This window comes from Pseudonaja textilis, chromosome 3 (genome assembly GCF_049901715.1).
Source record: "Pseudonaja textilis isolate UNSWEBS1 chromosome 3, rPseTex1.2, whole genome shotgun sequence".
NCBI classification, from domain to species: Eukaryota; Metazoa; Chordata; class Lepidosauria; order Squamata; family Elapidae; genus Pseudonaja; species Pseudonaja textilis.
In genome coordinates, this window is record NC_141992.1 from 88449023 (window position 1) to 88470833 (window position 21811).

A 21811-nucleotide genomic window follows, 5' to 3' on the forward strand; every position below is an offset into this window, starting at 1 on the left:
TCAATCACTGGCTGTGGGAAGCCACAAGATGGCCAGCCTCAAGCCCCAACTATGCACATGGCTCACTGCCACAGCAAACCCCATATTGACTCAAACCCCTTACTCTTTAGCACCTGTTCATAGCTCTCGCCTGCTTGTCTGGGACTCTTGCCTCTTCCCAGGTGAAGAACACAAAGAGGGTAAGTTGAAGGTAGTGGTGGTGGAGTGGCAGTGAGTGGTAGTTATAAATGCAGATGAGTATGAATTTTTATTATGTGATCACAGCGGGACTCTGAGAGCCAGAACTTTGAGATTTGCTCCGAAGATGCCGTGAAAATGTACGTGCAGCTAGACACTCAAAGCACCTGCACCCTGGCCAGACCCACATTCTTCAACCTCTTTAAGGTGCAACGGGACAAACTTTCCTTCACTGTATCAACATGCCATGGACCAAGAAGCACGGTGGGGAGGAGAGCTACTGGACTCTACATAGAGTCATTAGATGGAAGTTCCTGATTCCCACTACTGCCCGTGTTTGGATGTGATGGGGTCCCAAACAACTGCAGTCAGATCGCGACACCTGAGGTCATAAGTAGCATGCCTCACCTACAGCATCTGGCTCATCACTTTCCCACTCTAGGTCTGGAGGCTGATATCCTACTCTTGCTGGGAAATAATGCCCCACGCGCCTTTCTCTTCTCCGAATCAGTCGGTGGCCCTGTAGACGGCCCAGTGGCCATCAAATCTCCACTAGGATGGGGGATCATAGGAATTGTCAGTGTTGATCAGATGTGGACTCCAACTTAGGCAAATGCCTTAGCACCATCCAGTCCAACAGCCTTCCGACGCCCTTTAGCACCATCGAAAACAAGAATGCCGTTACAGCCTAAGAGGCCACCGCCGATCAGTACACCTTTGCTACAACACCCTAAATGGCCGCCAGCAACCACTAGCCGTCCACTAAAATGCTCTACACTAGCATATGCCTCTCCAACACCCTTTTCAACAGCTTCCCGATGCCCTTTGACACCTTGAAAGCAAGAGTACTGTTCCAACCCTAAAAGGCCGCCAGAAGTGACCAGCAGACTTTCACCTTTGCCATCAAGAGTACCTGTACACCCTAAAAGGCCACCAGAGGTGACCAGCAGACTTGCACCAAGGGGCCGATCTTGAAGATTGAACCTCAAGCTTTGCATGCTTTGCTTTGTTTGATGCTTTATTAATGTTTACTGTTTTTCTCTTAGTCATACAGCTTACTGTTTATCTTAGTTATATAGTTATATGCTATTCAGTTAGTATTACTGTTTACTGCTTATCTTAGTTTATAGTTTTTTTTTCTCTTTCTTTAATAGTGTAATGTACAATTCCAGGCGGGGAGTGTGCTGTCCCAGCCAGTCTATGGGAATTGGATAGTTACTTAGGAATTATGAGCTGTTCCCTTAAGGTAATGCATCATGATAAATGTAATTAAAGGTATCTTGGGAAATGTAGTTCATGTCACATGACCACATCTATAATCCTGATTGGTCACTGGATTGACCCTTGGTGGGGTGGGGGAGGTTTCCCTCCTTCTTTGTCTGAACTCTCTTACTCATGGCACCTTCTTTCTATTGCCACGAGATGGGTTAGGAGATAACCATATTTTACTACAAGGCAGATATACAAAGGATTGGTCATAAAAGAAGAACTTCATCACAAACATGAATTATGAGGATACCTGATGAACCAATAAATGTTCTTTGTTATGGATGTCTTGTTGAGTTATCGCTCTGCATCTGTACAGTTTATAAATCCACCTCTGTACAAGATACAGAAAGCAAGGTTTTTCTGAAGTAGTAAGGCCTGTAGGCAGGGAGGAACAGAGGCAGGAGGAACATGAGGACAGAGCTCAGGTAAAGAGCTAGGACCACCCCTCCTGATCTAAGGGCTTGGTGAATAGAGAGGAGGCGTGATCAACATAGACAGAGCAGTCTATGCGCGGGGAGAGTGCCCTGCCTATCTTCTCAAGGCACACCGGGGAATGAGACTTAAGGAGATGCTGTGGGGAGGGGCATTTGTTAGGAACAAACACTTGAGTTTCCTTTTTTTAATAAAGTTTTATTGAGTTTTAACAAAACAAATACAACATCTTGCTTGAGTACAGCATGGTTCTAGGTTATCACATTTCCATACAGACACGATTTCATATGCATATTCATCTTATGTATTCAACTTCATATCTTATTACTCTTTTTCCAACTTTCTATTTCTCCCTTTACTTCTCTTAATTTTCTTTTATGGTTATCTCATTTTTTTTCTTATTCAATTGTATTTCTTTTACCTAAATTTTTATATCTTTTTATTCATTGTACTTATACTTTCATCTGTCTTGTTTACAATTTCATATGTTCTCTTCCAACATTCTTTAAAAAATTTTTTTTAATTAATTTTCGATAAACAAACATACACAAACAAAACACAAAACATGAAAACATAACACTTCTTTTTGGAAAGCGGCTTAATCCTGGGTTACATCTTTTTGTACAGACATAAATTCGAATTCATGCTCACATTATATACCATTTCATATCTTATTTACCATTCTATATTTTCTATACAGCTTCTCCCCTCTTTTCACTCTCTTAATTCTGTTTTATTTATTTCATCTCAATTTAGATCATTATGCTTATATCTTTTGTCTGTTCTGTTTCAATTATCTATTATCTTTTCTCATTAATACAAAATTTTTCCTGTAATCACTGATTGAAGTATGACGCCTTTATATCTTTCCCCTAAATTTAACACTTAAAATAATATATAATTTTCATTTGGATTCTGCTTAGTACATTCTAAAGCCACATACTATATTTTAAAATAAGAAAAAATTAATAAATTTATAATATAATTAAAACAATAATCCATAACAAATTAAACTCTATCGTTAAGTCTTAAACATTTTACACATTCCTTTTAATATTTTATCCCATTTTATAATCATATAATGTTCCAGTTTTCTAACATTATTTCAAATACAACAATACAATCTTATGTACTTTTGCAGAATCTGTTTTAATTATATTTTTACCCATTATCTCTAAAAAAATCCTGTTTCTTTACATCTTGTTTCAAACCTTTGTAACTTCTCTCCCTCTTTTCCCTTCCTTTCTTCTCCAATCTAGCCTTTTTATCCCCTTGTCTCTTGATCTCCACCCTCTTGATCTCCACCCTCTTCTGTGTTCCTCTTTTCTGTTGCTTTCTAACATTGTATCAATTTTTCACCTTATTTTTCTCTTTTTTGGTTGTTTTTTTAGGTCTTAAATTCTCCATTCCCTTTCCCCTCTTTCCCTTTTCTTCCCCAGCTAGAGTTGCTTGTTCATTAAAGATGGCTTCTTCTTCATCCCAATCTTCTTGTTCTTGTAGTTTCTGATAGGTAGAAATCGCCATTTCTAAGAAATGGAAAACAGAGCCAGAAGAGCCCTTCTCTTCTTGTTCCTCTTCTTTTAACTTTTTGAATTCCATTTTCAGTTCATCGACAAGTAATGCCATTGTGAAAAAGAATTTTTTTTAAACAACCCAAATGTTTTTAGTCTTTCAAATAATAATTTCCAAAAGTCCCAAAGTCCCAAAGTCATCAAGCAATCCAAATACACACAGACTGTTTCATTTAGCACTTTCTTCTTTTTGCACTTTCTCTTCCTGGGGTTACAGTTCAGTTGCAAAGTTCCAATTTAAAATGTATCTTTTAGAAGTCTTGTTACAACTTAGCTCTAATCTTATAAATTCCAAGCAGCCTCCTCCAGCAAAATCTTAATATTAATTCTTTTCCTCTCCCTTCCCACTTATAACGAAGAAATTTTTTTTTCCAATGTTCAAAAATCTTTATTGTCCCCTTGGCTTTACTTTTCAGTTTAATTACAAGCTGATGCCAAAACAGGTTTTTCCGATTTCTCGTTCAACAGCTGTCACTGTAAGGAAGGAGAGTGAGAAAAAACAAACTTTCCCTTTTAACTTTCATTCGCCGCTTTTTCCAATCTTCTTTGGGAGCAATGTATCTTTAATGAAATTCAAATTCCAGGGTATTTAAATGCTACTTATTATCCCGGTCAGCCAGAACTTTCACTTTCTCAGCTTCCTCCTGCACATTCTTATCTGGATGAAAGCTTCTTTGTGGTGGCCATTGCTGACCACCGCTCCACCACTTTCGGAAAAGGGAGTTAAGCCAGCTGAGGAGGGGGTTGCGATTCTCCCGGACCCCTGCCAGATCTCCCTGTCTTCAGTTATCTCTACGGGGTAACTATTAGCCCCCAAATCCGGCTGGATCGGGGGCACTCCAGCGACGAGCGCAGCAGAAACCGCGCGCGATCCTGGATTCTTGCCGCCGCCGAAGCCTTGCAAACTGGAAATCCCCCTTCCAACATTCTTAAGAAGCAAAATTCCCCCTATGATTGCCAATCGAAGTGCAACACCTTTAAATCTTATTGTTATTATCATATGAAATCTCATTAAACATTGAATTTGTGCATTCTAAAATTATAACATTCAAATTTCTAATATCTATTTTATATCATGTAGATCTCATCATTCAGACTCTACTTGGTACTTCCCCTTGAAAATGTAAAAAGAAAAATTCTAAAAACATAGTGTGGCTATATGCCCAAAGTGCACAGAACACTGTTACCTTCCCATCAAAATGGTACCTATTAATCTACTTGCATTTGCATGCTTTCAAACTGCTAGGTGGGCAGGGACTGGGGCAAGTAACAGGAGATCACCTTGTTGCATGGAGCTCGGTCTCGAACCTGGGCTGTCAGCTCTAGCTGATAAGGTTGGTGTTTTTAACCACTGAACCTTTGTACCCCCCTCAAATTATATGAGGAAACACTAAATAGAAAATACATACTTTATAATTATTCCCATTTTCTTGAAATGTCTGCTTATGAGAAAATGCATGGTATCTTTTAAAACTATTAATGGCAAAAGGCATAGGGATTATGAAATATATGCTTGTTGTCAGATTATTTTGTTCCTGACCAATGCCATGCCTCTATCCCTTGTATACAACCTCTAAGCCTTCATGGCCCATATATCACCTCCCATGCCCTGCTTGCTGCACACCCTCCCTGACCTGCACAGCATCTCTGACCCACCATCCCGAAACCTCCCTCACATTCCCATGCAGCCTCTCGCTCCCTCCCCCACCTAACATCAGCCACTTTCCTGTCAGCCACTTACTGCCTGACTTCTTTCTAACTTTAGATGTTGGAAATAGGCAATAAATTTCCACACCATATGATTATGGTTTCAGTTAACAGTGACAGTTGGTATTTCAGAAATTGCTGTTGCCAAAGTGATGTGGTCTCAGTGAACAGCTGTATCACTTAATGACAGAAATTCAGGTCCCAATTTCTATCATAAATTGAGGACTACTTGTATGCTGTTCAGAGGGATTTAATGTCTTACAGAACGTAAAATACTTGACAGAAAGTCTACCTATTCTTCCTCTCTGCCTAATTATTGTATACATATTTCATATGTGTTTATAATGTGTATTACAAAGACAATGAAGTCAACACTCATGGTTGGGTGCTTTGTGAATTTGAGTCTAAACTGCTCTGCATTCCAACACAGCATCAATTCTAGGAATGTGAGAAGAGATGACATTGTATAAAAATAAATGAAAATGTAGCAGAACCAGCCTTGCAGATGCATTCCATTATTATTAATATACACTTTATTTTTCTAAATTAAGATAGGCACATATACATCTTTTGTATATATTTGTTTTAACTTACATTTTCATTATTGTAGTAGTTTTAGTATGTCAACCTCAAGCAATATAAAATAGGATACTTTGAATGATGAATTAAGTAAGATTCTAATATCTGATAAGGAAAGCAAATTTAGATAATATTGGATTTATAATGTTTTGGGATACGGTTTCTAATAAAAATATGTTTTTTGAAATGTCTCTTGAATTGATTTATAATATCTTTGAACAATGAATGCCTTTTCCTCTTGTTGGTCACTGTTGAAATAAACCACACACAATTTTGTATCCTTTGTCTCCTGCCCAATATTGGTATTTAAGATGGTAAATATAAAATGTAAAGTACTTTATATACAGTTCTGTAGTTTATATGTAAGTTTAAATATGGAAGATAAGCATATCATATATATTACAATAACAGAAAAGTCACTTCTGTGTCTTCAAAAGGGATTAGGTTAGGTATGATAATAGTCTTCAATCCATTTTCTTTCTTATGTGAGAACAACAGATTTCTATGCAGATGAGAGGAACATTTTTTTTTCCAACTGGTGCCAACATCTTATGATTTTTGATAGTCTTTTTCAGAGTGCATCTATTATTGGATAGTCTGGTTAGATGCAATGTGTTGTATATTGGAGTCCCGCATGAAGAGAGTTCTGAATGCTAGTGGTTCACAGTTTATGCAAAACTGGTTTCAATATATTCTATTCAACAGAAGAAAAAATATGAAATACTGCTTAACTTCAAAATTAATCATTAAAATAAAAAAGAAACAAATAGAAAATTGTTATAGTTTTTTAAAACTATAGCCTTATATACTCTGAAAATTTCTTTGTCCTTTTATTTGAAAAAAATAAAATAAATCAAGAGTTGACCGCACTTATAAAAAAAAAAACCTTGTTGCGAATTAGGTGTAGATGTCTCCTGCTAGTGTTGCATAATTTTCTCAGCTCCCATATATGAAAAAATCCATAATTCTTGAAGCTTTGATATCTAGTAGATTACAACTACCAGAAATAAGTCAAGAAAAACATAAACATTACCAACACACAATAATTTATCCAGTAAAAATAATTTAAAGTGTCTTTTGTTTTTTTATAAATTTGTGGAATGCTATTGTTTTTGAACAAAATTTATATAGTTCTTAAGGAAACTAAATCATTTGTCTATTAAAAATTATCCTGGAAGTTGGGTCTGAAACATTACCATGTATATTTAATTATGATTGAAGAATATCTGGTGAATGGGGTTGCAGAAATTTGGTGCGATCTTTTAGTCATTTCTTAGTGCTTTGGGGATTAGTCTGCACTTGCTACAGGGTTAACTTTTCATGAGGATAGTTTCAATTTGCAAATAGTCCTCACTGACCAACTACTTGTTCAATGACTGTTTGAAGTTGCGATGACACTAAGTGAGACATACTTATGACTCTTCCTTGAATTTCTGGCTGTTGCAGTGCCCCTACAGTCACATGATTGTGATCTGGGTACTTAGCAACAAGCTTGCACTTATGATAATTTGCAGTATCCTCTGGTCATATAGTTGCCATTTGCAACCTTACCTGTTAGTTTCCTACAAGGAAAGTCAATGGGGAAACTGACAGGGAAGGCTACAATCAGTGGTGGGATTCAAAAATTTTTTTACAACCGGTTCTGTGGGCGTGGCTTACTAGGCGTGGCTTGGTGGACATGGCAGGGGAAGGATACTGTAAAATCTCCATTTCCACCCCACTCCAGGGGAAGGATACTGTAAAATCTTCATTCCCTCTCCACTCCTGGGGGAAGGTTGTTGCAAAACCCCATTCCCTCCCCATCCCACTAACCTGCTTTCCAGCTCCGTTCTCCTGTGCAGGGCAACAAAAGAAGACCCAGCTGATCAGCTGGGACTCGGGAGACAGAGAATAGATGGGGGCGGGGCCAGTAAGGGGTGGTATTTGCCAGTTCTCTGAACTACTTAAAATTTCTGCTACCAGTGCTCCGAACTACTCAAAATTTCCGCTACTGGTTCTCCAGAACTGGTCAGAACCTGCTGAACACCACCTCCGGCTACAATGTAATTCCTTCCCCCCCCCCAGCCTTCCTGCATGCCACACTTTCCTTGACCATCCTTTGCCCTCTTCCTTTCCCCGCTTCTCATGGATGCACCAGTGCCTTCCTTGCAGCGGTTGGCATATATGAAGTTAGATTCAACATAATTTGAAGAAAGATGTGGTTCTGTAATGTTCAGTAAGAAAACTGCGTATTGAAAGGGCAAACAACTTTTAAGATTTGTTTCAAAGTATTATTAGTTTGTGGAACTGATGGGCTCTAAAAGATTGCCACCATATAGAAAATAATAATCTGACTTGGTAATTACATTTCCAACAATTTTTACAATTGTTTTATTTTAACAATCAGAACTGGAATATGATACCAACAGTGGAACATCCTATATCAATTTTCTCTAAGTGTAATATGTGGAAGAAATTAAATATCATTTTCCATTGAAATTCTCTATTGTTGCTTATTTATACTATATTCAAATAATAGCTCATATAACAAATGTGCTCTGACATGAATATGTAACATGCTTGTAATACTTGTAAAGTTCTGTGGCCTTTCTGTTCCTTCAAATAGTATGGAATAAAATAATGTAATTTTTTTCTTCCCACTTGATTTATAATAAAATAAATTTCTTACTAAATATTTATTAAAAGTTAAATGCACTGTAAGTTTGTAGATAGAATTATTATGGGGACTGCTATAATCTAAAGAGTCTAGCTGTCTTTTATATCTAATTGACTATACTTACATTTCAGATGTATATAAAAATGACAGGATGTAGTGGTAAATATATAAAAATAAATAAGGTACAATCACAATTTCTTTGTATGCTACAATGTCATATAATAATGCCTCTTACCACACAGTGCTCTTGCACATTTAATTGGCTGCAGTATCTTGAAATACAATGAAGTAATGCAGGAATAAAAGAAATCCAGAAGGGGGAATGCTGAGAGGTGAATCTGACTTTGAAAATCTTATAATGTGTAATATTGAACATTGGTTAGGCATAATTTATAAATTACTAGTAAAATATGAGCCCAAATCCAAACATTCATGCGACACATGCAGTGGTTAAATGGATGCTGCATTTAAATTTACTTACAGATGGAGTTTCAGTGGTAGAAGCAGGAACAAAAGCAAATACATGCATGCATGAATCAGTGCCATGATGCAACTATTGATATGTTGGTTTGTTTTCTTCAGTCTTATTCTCTGAAAATCCCAAATGTTGCAAAAGTTAGAAGACAGGGGAAAAAATCCAGATGGTCATTTAAGAGAATAAAATATTACTTACAGCATTAGGAAGCAATACATTTCCCCCTAATTCTAACTGTCTTTACTAAATTAAACAGTTGGGTAAATAATTTAAATAACATTGAAAAACTGTACAGTAAAAAAAGCATTGAGTAAAATAAGCATAGAATAGCCTACTGATCTGTTAACAAGTATGCAAATATAATTCTAATATGATGTTTTAGAACATGTTTTGAATACTTTAGGATTTTCTTCTTAGACACATTTTTGTACAGTATCTATCTCTCTGTGAGCCTAAAGCAACATTGGCCCTCTTTAATATTAATGTACTCTACTATAAGATGCTGCTTCTTTGCCTCTGATTAATGCTGCCTGTCAATTATTTACAGATCCTGTGGTTTTGTGGAAGTTCCCGGAGGACTTTGGAGACCAGGTTAGACATGTGAGATTGATCCTTTTAAAATGACAGAGCAGTAAATGTAATAACAACAATAATGATATCAACATCATTTCTCTCTCTGCATCAGCTTTTCTACTGTGCTGGAGAAAGACAGATGGTTGGGAATAGCAGTAAGAGAATTTTCACCAGCTGATTGTATTATTAGAATTTGTTTTCTACATGAAACATTACACAGGATATTAGTTACTTTAGTTAAGGCCATGGATGTATGTGTGGATATATCTCTGATGGAATTGTTTTCCTACTATTATTAATAACCCTCCTGTGGGCTACATTAGTGTAATTATGATTGATATAAAAAGATTAAAATTGTCACCAGGTGCATAACTTTATTAATAAGCTCAAGTGGTGATTTTAGACATTTATTTACACAATACAGATAAATCAGATCAGTTATGAATGTTTCATGATAGCTCATCCCATTGGTTGTAGAAATATCATACACCAGTGTTTCTCAATCTTGAGAACCTGAAGATGTGTGGACTTCAGTCAGAATTCCCCAGTCAGCCATGGTGGCTGGGGAATTCTAGGAGTTGAAGTCCACATATCTTCAAGCTCTAAATGTTGAGAAACACTGTGATATATGGATGGCACAGTGTCAGTTTGTCTTACACCAGGGGTGTTAAACGCATGGCCTGTGGGTTGGATGCGTCATGTGTTGGCCATGCCCACCCCCGTTTTAGCAAAGTTACAATACGTCACATGATGACAATGTGATGATGCGAATTTGATACTCCTGTCTTACACCTTAGGCCAAACAGGTGGAACTAAATATTAATGGTTTTGAATGCCTTTTTTCACAGAAATCTGTAATATTCAGTGCATAAAGTATTTATCAAAGGTGTACAATCCAAGTTCTGAGGACACATAGCTTCAGAGTCCCTTCAAAACTTATGAACTATAATTCTTAGTTTGACAGGAGGCCAGTCATTAAATATGCATGCAATAATTATGTTAAACCTGATTCAATTCAGTTCAATTCATGTAAATGTTGAATTTAATAGATATAATAAAAATTAAAATGTTGATTTTACACTGGTCTCTCCTGCTTTTATATTTCCCCCGACTTCTGCTTACAATTTTTGATGGATAGTTCGTAATAAGTACTCAATCTGATAACAGTTACCCATTTTTGATATACATTATTTTTTAACAATCTGCTAACAGGTTATGAGAGCCTGGGTACAAATTTGTATTTAATATATTTTACTCCTTAAAAACAATAAAACCATAATTTAATTAGTTCAAACATATTTTTCAGTTTTGCTTTGAAGAATGCCAGATACTTTCAGAAAAATAAGGTATATATAAACAACAGCTTGATTTCTGTTTTTAATTCTGTTTTTAATATCAGGATTTATATAAGAACTATGTTCGCCAGTGCGGTTTACAACTCAGCACTTGTGCTCTTGTACTGAACATAGTTACGCAAATGTGAGTTCCATTAAAATCAATAACACTGATTGTTAATATTAATAGCGATTGTTCATAATAGCACAGAATTTTTGATTTTAATTCTGGGATTGTTGTTTTTTTAACAATTTTTCACGGAGTAATAGAAGTTGAACTCTGTTTTAGCACACAGAAACTTCATTTGCAGAATGAAATTAATGAATCTTTGACTGAGAGCAAAGTTTGTTACTTTTAGCTTTACTATCTTAATTATGGTTTAATCTCAAAGGCATACTATAGTACATATATATTCATACACGGGGCGTACATGAATAATAAATGTATTATACTTGCAATTAATATTTTAAATTCTTTTACTGTTTTAATTAAGAACTTAGGTAGATTTTCCTTTGAAGCTCTATAGATACAGTTCTTGAAAACAGAAAAAAAAAGGATTTTTTCCCATAGAGTTGCTTGGGAGGAGTGAAAAAGAGATTAATCCCTCCCCCATCATTCTGATCTAGGTAGATCTTGTGGTCTTCTGCTGTCTACCACATAACCAATCAACTGACTGATGAAGAAAAGTGGATATAGATTTTTAGCACAAAGAGAACATGAAGGATGAAGAGGCCTTGTAGCTGACCATGTATCATGCACATAATACGAGAAAATGATCATATTATATAAAAGCAGTTTATAGTTTATTAAAGTGTAAAAAGTTTTTTTTTTAAGTTTAAAAGATGCAACTAAAATCAAGGCATGCACAGCAGTATTCCCCTCCCCTAATTATACCTGTTTCTTTTCAATTTTCGTGAAAGTGACCGTTTCTGTATTTCTGTAATAAATTTAAAAATATTTTCATCCTGACTCTTGGATTGTTGGCCCACTTGTAAATTCCTGATTTCTACAAGGCAAACTAATATGTATTTATTTATATTTCTTTACTATGTGTCTTGTGTTTTTTTCTATTTTAACAATTAAATTAACAAAATAAATAATTTGCTTTATTCTTGTGATAATCACCACCTGAAATTAATATAATATGGCTCCCCCCATTTTATGTTTCCTTCAAATAGTTATACAATACCCTGACATATTTTTGGTCAAATATCACCCTTAAGGTAAACATTGTGATTATAGTACCTTCCAATATTCCTCTATAGAAGTGAGTTGGTTTTCAAAAGTTTGTTCTTTTGGCCCTGAAGCCGAAGTTCTCCACCCCGCCAATAGTTAGATTAAAAGCTTAAAGTTCATGTTAACTTCTTCCTTTTCTTTCTTCCTACTTACTGGGAGTAGGCAAGGAACTATACTATGCTCTATTTGTTGTTCCATGGTTTTCAGATGCACAAAAAAGTGAACAAAGCAACATTTTGGGCAACCATTTTACTACTTACGATTGCTCACTGCTTCCTGAAAGGATTTATTTGCCAGGTGAAGGAAGAGCTGTTGAGATGGGACCACCATTATTTGAATTAGGTTTAGTTGAGAAGGTACCCATTTTCAGTCCCTATTTTATAGCTTCTGTTCTAATATACTACGTAACCAACTGAAGATAAGTAAGTACCGACATATCCGTCTCCCTGGCAAATCATTACATTATGAGATTCCACAAGAGACATAAATCTGTTCATTTCTACTTGCCAGCCATTCTTCTGTCTGATTATAAGTAATTTTTTTCTTGTTTGTCCTTTCCTTCTTGCAAACTTACTTTTTAGTCACTCCTGCTTCAGGACTTCGCCCAGGAGTTCTGTTTCTAAAAAGAAACCATAATATGATTTTTCAAAAAGCTCTTTTTCAACTATTCATATTCTAAGAATTCAGAGCCCTAAGATACTGCCTTAATTAAGAGAGGAGAAACACTGAGTCAAATGTTCTTCTTCTCCAAATTCTTAATTCTCATAAAATTAAGTTGCAGACTTGACTGGCTTTTATCGCATTACAGTATAGGTACACATTACATAATGACTGTTCTGTTTAACGATCATTCAAAGTTATGATGGCACTGAAAAAAAGTAATTTTATGACTAGCCAATAGAGAAGCTGACAATAAAGCCTTAAGTCACAGGCATTCAGGTCTCATTTAACAACTGAGAGTGATTTGCAGCAGAATGAGATTGTAAATCTCACAGTCATATGATGTCTCACTTAATGACTGTGTTAATTAGAAATGGAATTGCCAATCCCAATTTTACTCATAAAGTGAGGACTATCTATAAGGAGAGAACAATAGTTTTCAGTTTACATGTAATCTGCTTGGACAGGAAACTTCCTTTTTATCATAGATTGTCCTTTCCAACGCAAAATTACCAGACTTTTTGGTGGAGAAACAACAATTCCAGACAAGATCTTCTGGAGCAGCACTGTGAAAATTATCCTGTGCCAGGAACAACCTTATCTTTGTGAACTTATGCTATATGAAGGGATCTGGTTTGCTTGTCCAGGGGTAATACTCTTTATATTGTCTCTGCAGAAAAAAAAGTAAATGAAACAAAACTTCTAAATAGGAACAAAGGCTCTTGAAATGACAAGATAAAAATTTCTTCAATAAACATTGTATAGTAATAAGACTTTGGGGAGGGAAGTCTATATTGAATCCAGTAAATGCATTCTGGAAGAACATATAACACTTGTCTTATCACTTGCTTATCTCAGTATGGAATCACTGTGCAGAACTACAGTAGTGTTCATTGATGTGCTTATTATGGATGGCTACCTGCTCTTGAACTTTGGCTTTAAGCAGGGGTGGGATACAAAAGGGTTAACTACCATTTCGGGATTTATGAGCTTCCCTGCCCGCTGTGAGCCGCGTGCCTGTAAATTGTCATAAATCGTCATTAGCACGTCATTAGCACACTGCCTGCTGAGGAGCGGCCTTTGAAACAGCCCCCTTTTCTTGTTTTTTTAACTGCAGCTATGCCTCATTCGGCAGCTGAAGTTGAAAAATCAGGAAATAAAGATCAGGTAAGAGCCCAGGTGGGTGAGTGGGCAAAAACATCAGCAGATATAGAACCGGTTCTATGTCTGCTACTCTTCAGAGCTACTGGTTCTACAGAGGTGGACAGAACTGGTAGAAGCCCACCCCTGGCTTTAAGCAACAGAATAAGCATGGATACTTCCTAAAAATTGAATAATTGGAAGGTGACGTTTTCTTGTGATAAAAATTTGAAATATGGAAATTTTTATTAGCTGAAAGGCATGATACATAACTAGAACTAGGCATTGTCTGTTCACTTATGATTCAAACTTTTACTTCTCTCATCGGCTCTCACTTTTCTGTTAGCATGATTGTGAGGAATATTTCACTCTTGTTCTGATTAACTACAGCAAAACCTAAACTTGGTTTCTGAAACTATTCAGCTTCATAATCCATGATTTGAAGGACACTTACTTCAAAGAACACTGAGTTAACAGGGAACAAAAAAATGGAAAAAATAAATCTGGAAGAAGCCCATTTTCCTATTTGCTGTTTTTTCCCCTTTCTTTTTTCCTCAATTGTACATGGAAACTGTACATGGAAACAAAGACTACCCCAGAGAAACAGGAATTGTATTATTTGTATATTTTATCCTTAATTATTCTGGAAAGACATGTAATTTTGTTATAACTTTCCAGATGAGAATCATAGACATCTGATGTGATATGATCTGATTTCAAGAACAATAACCCAAAACCTTAGAGTTTTTGTGTGATTAGGCAACTGTTCATACCATTTGTTAAAATATGTTCATGGCACTATGAAAATATTAGGAAAATACACATATAACAGTTTTAAATGTGAACTATTTATTATGTTTTTATTATTAACTTACAGCTTATTATCCATCCAGTTGTTTTATATACAGAGTTCAGGTCTGACTCTTGTTTTTCTAAGCAAATATTTTGAAGACCTGAGGAAGGACTCCTTACCATTTGGTATTTAAAGAGTTTGAATCCTTCCACCCTGAATGCAAATTATCATTTGTACATAAATGTTTTATGTACCTCAAGTATATAGTTGACATTGTAAAAAAGATTATATTTCTTGCATTTGGAGGGACAAGTGGCAAGTCCAAAGCCTTGCTAGGAGCATGATTTTGTTTTATAGCATTTCCATGGGTCTGAAATATTGCATTTGATCAGCATATGGTAGAGGCAAGCCTCATCTTGACCAACCTCTTTTGTTATCTTGTTATTGTTACAGGTCTTAATGACAGTTGTAAGCCAGAGTCCTGGATGTAGGGGGTAGTTACCCTGGGGAGAAGAGGGAGAAACAGCAGTGTGGATTATGGAAATATGAATTGATCTAAGAAGCAGTTCTCTTGTAATAGAATGGAGCTCAAAGAAAGACAGGAGAAACTGGAGAAAAGACGAAGGAATATGATGTGAAAATGATCATTTGAATGCTTTCCTTTTCATTACCAGCTGCTATGTTCTGGTGAAAAGGCATCCATTTGTATATCTTAAGGCTGGGTGAAAAAGGGCCAGATGAATAGAATTACTTGTTAGATATGTTTTCATTTTGAGCAAGATAAATTATGTGCATTTTAATAGACTGTATGCATATGTTACTTATGGCACAGCTGTAATATTTGACACTATTTAGAGAAAAACAAAAATGCTTATTTTTTTTTTTACCAAGTGTAATATTTAATTAAGGGTAGCATTTTTGATATTGCATATTAACCCAAACAAATTGAATGCTGGATTTAGTCTACATTCACTCCCTTGTAAAAAAAGCTGGCGAACTATTCACTGATATCTTTAAAAATCAGTGCACTGGACAAAATAACTACTATTCAGTGATAGAGTAGTAGTATCTTTAGAATTAGAATAGGTTGTTGAATTTACACTCAGAGTGGATTTCTTGATTTGCTTTCAGCAAAAAGAGCATCTTATACTCAAATTGCATTGTTAAGGTTTTCCTGCTTCCTAAAATAGTTTTCCTGCTTGCTTCTTTCAGTTAGGTTGTCTTTGATCACAACATTTCATAAATATGTACATTCTGTCTGGCTACAAATGTTGGACACAGATATAAGGTCTGTGATTTGCTACAGTAACAGAAAATCACATTGCTAATAGATGTTCTTGGTTTTGGTTTTGCTTTCTTGGTCCCTTCCCCATTACCTCTTTGCAGTATTAATATATTCTTAATATACACAGGTTTTTTTTATCAGTTTCTGTTTATATGTTAAACGTGCATTTAATTTGCAGTTACATTGCATATTTCAAGGAATATATGGCACATGTTGAAGGAATACTTTAAACATTCTTGAATGCTAATGTTTGACATGACTTGTGATCATGGAAAAGTGGGGTTTTCTTAGATCTAAAAGGCCACACATTTGTTAAATATGAGTAAAGAATTGGAAGTACTCTGCAGGTTCTAGAAGAATTTGTTTTGGTTATTCTGCATAAAAAATGGAAATGGTTCTTCTCTTTTTTTCTCAATTTGTTGTTTTTATAATTGCAGATCTCAAAGCAGTTACGGTTTACTTTCATTCATATTTGACTGAATAATGTGTTATAATGTTGTGTTGTTCATGTTATCTGGGACTCTCAGGCTGTTTCTTATAAGGTTTAAATAGGATGCCAACATTTTTTCTTGACCATTTTTCCAAAAATGATGATATATTAAATGCCATTCTTGGAACTTGCATTGGTATCTGATTTTCATAGTGCCTTTTCTGTTTTCTGTTGTGTTTCACACATTTTTAAACAATAGCTAATAACTGCTATTTTGCCTTGTAATGCTTATATAAATTGGGAGCAGACTGAAATTCATAAGATCTAGTATTCCATTCCATTGCTCAATCCACACTTATTTTAGTATTCACAACTTCCATATGGTGTTTCTAAAGCCCTGCAAAATGCATGCATTTGTATATCTTAAAGCTGGGGGAAAAGGTGTGAGATTCCCTTCTGTCACTATTCTCCTATTTTCATGTAAAGATATGATGGTGTTATTGGATAAATTATTCATTTTTCTTACTATAGGCACCCTAAGCCCTACTAATTAGATTCTATACCAGTATGACTCACAGAAGGTGGTTTTGAGTCTTGCTGTGTTTGCCAACCACAGGATGTAGTGAAATAGCTGCATATAACAACTTCAAGTCAGGTGTGTGCTCATTGTTTGGATACTGTTTCTGCAGCAGCTCTCTGTTTTCAGCGAAGTCCTGCAACTATTTTTTTCTGGTCTATTTTTCAGTTAGTATGTCTAGAAAGTTTCTTTATATATGTTTTCCTTAAAATGTTGTAAGAAAATGTAAACTTTGCACTGGAGCAGGCTAATTAATAAAAATACGGATCTTCAGTGCATTGATAGATACAATGATAGATTTACAATAATATGTAAATAATATCGGTAGTACAGTTAGGTAACTTTATAAGATTATTTATTTATTTTCATCCTGCCTTTAATATTTTTATAAATAACTCAAGATGACAAAGATATCTAATACTCCTAACCTCCTCCTATTACCCCCACAACAAGAATCCTGTGGAGTGGGGTAGACCAAATGAGAGTGACTTGACCAAAGTGACCCAGCTGGTGACAGTGGGACTAGAACTCATAGTCTCCTGGTTTCTAGCCTGATGTCTTGACCACTAGACCAAACTTTATCAGCATGTGCATATATACATAACATTGTATATAATTCACAAGAAAAAGGATGGGGACAGGATAAACAGTATATATTGTAACAAAGATTTGCTTAAGGCAGGGGTATCAAATTTGCGTTGTCACAGTGTTGTCACATGATGTATCACGACTTTCCCCCTTTGCTAAACTGGGCATGGGCATGGCCAGCGCATGATGCATCTGGCCCATGGGCTGTGAGTTTGACAACCCTGCCATAAGGCATGAGGAGGTAATTTGTAGTTTATAGTTCTCTAGTTAATCTCCAGATCTCATCATCTAGTAGGTAAGGTAAGGTAGGTAAGAGGTTTATTGAATAGTCATAAGACCTTATCAGTAACATAACATAAATATATAACAAGGCAAAATACAGATAAGTTAGATATATAAGAATATAATAGTAAAACCTATGTGGAAAACCAGGGAGTCAAAAATTGGATAATAGATCACCCTTGCAGGATACACCAGTTTGTTCAATATATTGGGTTCTTAGAACCGCTGCCTTGATTATAAACTTAGCAGTCCTACAGACGATATGTACATTAGAGGCCCGGAGGAAATATAACAATCTGTGGTTTGATTCCCAATGGGCTGTTCTTTCCAGTAGAGATGATAAATATTTAAGCCTAATGGGGGCATATATTTGGCAGTTGAACAAGATGTGGGAAATATCTTCAATGGCAGATGAACCACATAAGCAGGTTCTCTCGTAGTATGGTACATGGTGGAAGTGCCCATGTCTGGACATGGAATCCAGTAACTCAGATCTGGCTCTGGTATAGGCTCTTCTCTGTAATTGTGGCCTACCCATTGAAAGGTATTTTTCAGGTTGGAAGAAGTTTGTATTCTTAGCCAACCATCTTATAGATCTGTATTTTGCTAATAATTCCATGTCAGTCTGGGCACTAATATCCAAGACTTTCTGTTTAAAAATTTCTCTTGCCTGGGAAACACTTGTCAATAAATATTGGGTAGAAAACCCATGTCTTAAGATGGCTCTGTGGAATTGACTGGCCCAGGAGTTAAATTGGAACTTATTTAACTGTTCAATTAGGCATAGTTTGGGAATTCTATCCGAATCCATTGATTGCATCTTTAGCCAGTATGTAAATGTTTTAATTATTAAATGGCTTTGTAAGGAGTGGATACCCAATTCCACTCTGACTGCTGAAGCAGAAGTGTTCTTATCAGTCCCCAATAAGTGTCTTAAAAAGCGGGTCTGTGTTTGTTCAAGTGGGGAGGCTTTATTTAAACCCCACAGTTCTGCACCGTATGTCAGCATTAGAACTATTTTTGCCCTAAATACTTTGAATATAGGGGTCAAAGTACCTGGGTAATTATGGTTAAATAATTTATATAATCTTTTGGTGCTTATCTCAGTTCTTAATGCACTACTTTTAAAGTGATTAAGCCAAGATCTTGTATTAGTAAAGACCACTCCCAGGTAGGTGTAAGAATTTACTTATTCAGTTGACTCCCCATTAATCTGCTGAAAACCAACACTTTGGATTTGCTTTTATTAATATTTAAGAAATTCAAAGTACAATAGGTATTCAGCTTATGCAACAGTCTCCTCAGGCCTATTTGTGAATGAGACATTAATACCATATCATCGGCATATAAAAGGGTATTAATAAATTTATCAAGAATCTTTGCCATATGCAAATCTACTGCATGTAGGAATCCTGGTAAATCATTGGCATAGAGATTGAAAAGCATTGGGGCTAAAATGCAGCCCTGTCTTACGCCAATATTGGTAGGTATGCTCCTAGACAGGGCTCCATTTACGCCAGTACGGATTTTCACATGGGTGTTTGAGTAAAGGGCCCTAACCAGAAAAAGGAGTCTGGGCTCCATGTTCAGGTCCGCCAGTTTCCTCCACAAGATATTTCTGTTGAACGAATCAAAAGCCGCACTTATATCAATAAATGCAGTAAATAATTTCTTACCCATTTTTAAATACCTTGTTTCCAAATGATATAATGTGAAGCAATTATCTATGGTAGATCGCTCTGGTCTAAAGCCTGCTTGTTCCTCTGCCAAAAGATTATTCTCCATAACCCAGATTTCAATTTTGCTCAACAAATGCTTTGCATACATTTTAGCAACAATTCCAATTAGGCTTATTGGTCTGTAATTATTTGGATTGCCTCTGTCTCCTTTTTTATGTAAGGGAACAATAATGGCCACTTCCCAACCCACAGGTATGCGGCCAGTATTTATAAACTGCTAACAAAGGCGCCCACCAGTCCATATAAGTCTTAAATAATTCCAGGGGCAAAAGATCTTCACCAGGTGCCTTATTAGCTTTTAATGATCGAATAATGGATTTAATTTCTGAAACAGAAACGGGGCCAGATAGGAAGATTTTCTAAAGTTAATAAATCATTGCTTTGGGTATGCATAGAGTCCTGATTGGGTTTAAAAAGAAGATTAGAATAAAAATTCTCCCAGGTTGAAGCAGGAATGGGGATATCAAAATAAAATTTACATTCTTTCAATATACCTGAGACAGCATTCCAAAAGAAAGCTGAATTTGACCCTTTTACCCACATTTCCAAGTCCGACCATAATTTGGTTCTAAAGGAAGCCTTCTTTGATGCTATCAATTTCTTATCTTTTAAAAAGTCATCCATTTTAAGTTGTTTGGTAGGGTTGCATATGGACTGTGTAGTTGAAAGAAGACGCTCCCTCTTCTTCTATTTCCCGTTGCTCATGGTGCTCATCCTCGCTTTCAGTTATTTTCAACCGCAGCTGCTTTGCACCCATCATCTAGTAGTGTTATTGTGGAACTAGAATTCTAGGGTTGAGTTATATTTAGAGGTCTGAACACTCTTGTTTGGTCTCTGGGTTACTTTTAATTTTCTTATATATAAATTTGGACTCTAATTGAAGGTGCTGTTATTATCCATAAAAAGCCCTTTTATGGTTTGAGTTCTCAATTTCTGTGAGACTGCCTGATCTAGATAAAATCTGCCTCCCTTATAAATGCAGATGAAGAGGAGGTACTGTAGATCTCACAGCCTCCAAAGTTAAAAAGTTGGATTCCAGAAGTAGAAGTAGTTCCCTTGCACTGGAGTAGTTTACTGTTCATCTGGCCTCCTTGTTATAATTTCAAATACATAGTACAGAGTAGTACATATGTTGGATGAAATGAACAGGATTTTATTTTATTTTGTATTTGCAGACATTTGTTATGTATGTGATAGCTGATTGGTACCCTGAGCTTTTGCTTTGCACTGGTGTGGTATGTGCATGGCCAGGTGCCGTAGTAAGCAACCTGCCTGCTTCATTCCATACCAGTTACATCTTCAAGACCTGATACAAAGATATACAGCATATACACATACAGCATATTGTGTAAAAAAATCTTTTTGCTAGACTGGTGGCTGTATAAATTTATTAATAAATAAATAATACAGATATAAAGTTGCCAGTACATGGAAAACAATTGCCATCACTATAGTGATCTAAGAAAAAAATGAAGTAAAATGGCAGAAGGAGGGTGTAATCATTGCTAGCAGCTTGCAAGTAGCTACTCAGAAAAAGGCTTGTGTAATTTATTGATGTGAAAAAGTGCATTATACATGTATCTCCATATTGTGAACTAACTCTTTTGAAAGATTTTCATGTCTCTAAGAAGCTGAAGCTGGTAATAATGTAGATTCCCCTTTAGTGGTAATAATGACTCCAGGAACTCCCTAAATTAGAACTAATTCTCTGTGAGGAAGTAATATCCTTTTTAGAATAAGCAGATTTTCTATTTAATATATCTGTCAGATTTCCTATTTAATGTATCTGCCATTCTTCAATGGAAGAAGAAGCGCGGTGGAATGTTGGTACAAGTAATCCTTTTTTTATGTAACCTGAATATATTAAATCTTATATTGAATCTGTATAACTTGCACATGATATACAACTGGAGGACTGGAGCCAGATGTCTAGAAACTTGTCACCTCTTGGAGAGATAGCAAGAGGAGAAGGGACCATAAAAATTCCAGCTCTGGAAGATACCCCTGGGAAACTCTTCTAAGATATGTTCCCAGAGAAGGGGAGGGGGGAATTAACATGTTGGTTCTTTGTTTGACTACATCCACATCTAAATAAGGGGAGGGGTTCTAACTCCCTTTATCTATTACTGTATGCCTGGAAGCATCTTAGATTCTGCTTTGACTAATACTGGATTCACTACCTTACAATAAAGGATTCCTTTTGAAATACCTAGCTTTCAGAAGTTCATCCTTTTCGGTTGAAGGGGAAGAGTCCAGTGCTTACAATATCCTTCCCAGGGGTGGGATTCAACCGGTGATACTACCGGT

General features: G+C 36.0%; 1 protein-coding gene across 3 annotated transcripts in view; it reads left to right on the forward strand.

Annotated features, from left to right (window-relative positions):
* DENND1B (DENN domain containing 1B) overlaps window positions 1-21811 on the forward strand; it is a 214343-nt gene that overhangs the window by 38545 nt on the left and 153987 nt on the right. For 2 of the 3 annotated variants that reach the window (XM_087930332.1, XM_026700460.2), the window contains exon 3: window positions 9414-9457. The exons of the other annotated variant lie outside the window; for it this stretch is intronic. In XM_087930332.1, the coding sequence (XP_087786458.1) occupies window positions 9414-9457 (44 nt within the window). The remainder of the gene's footprint in view (window positions 1-9413; window positions 9458-21811) is intronic. 3 annotated transcript variants of the gene reach the window in all.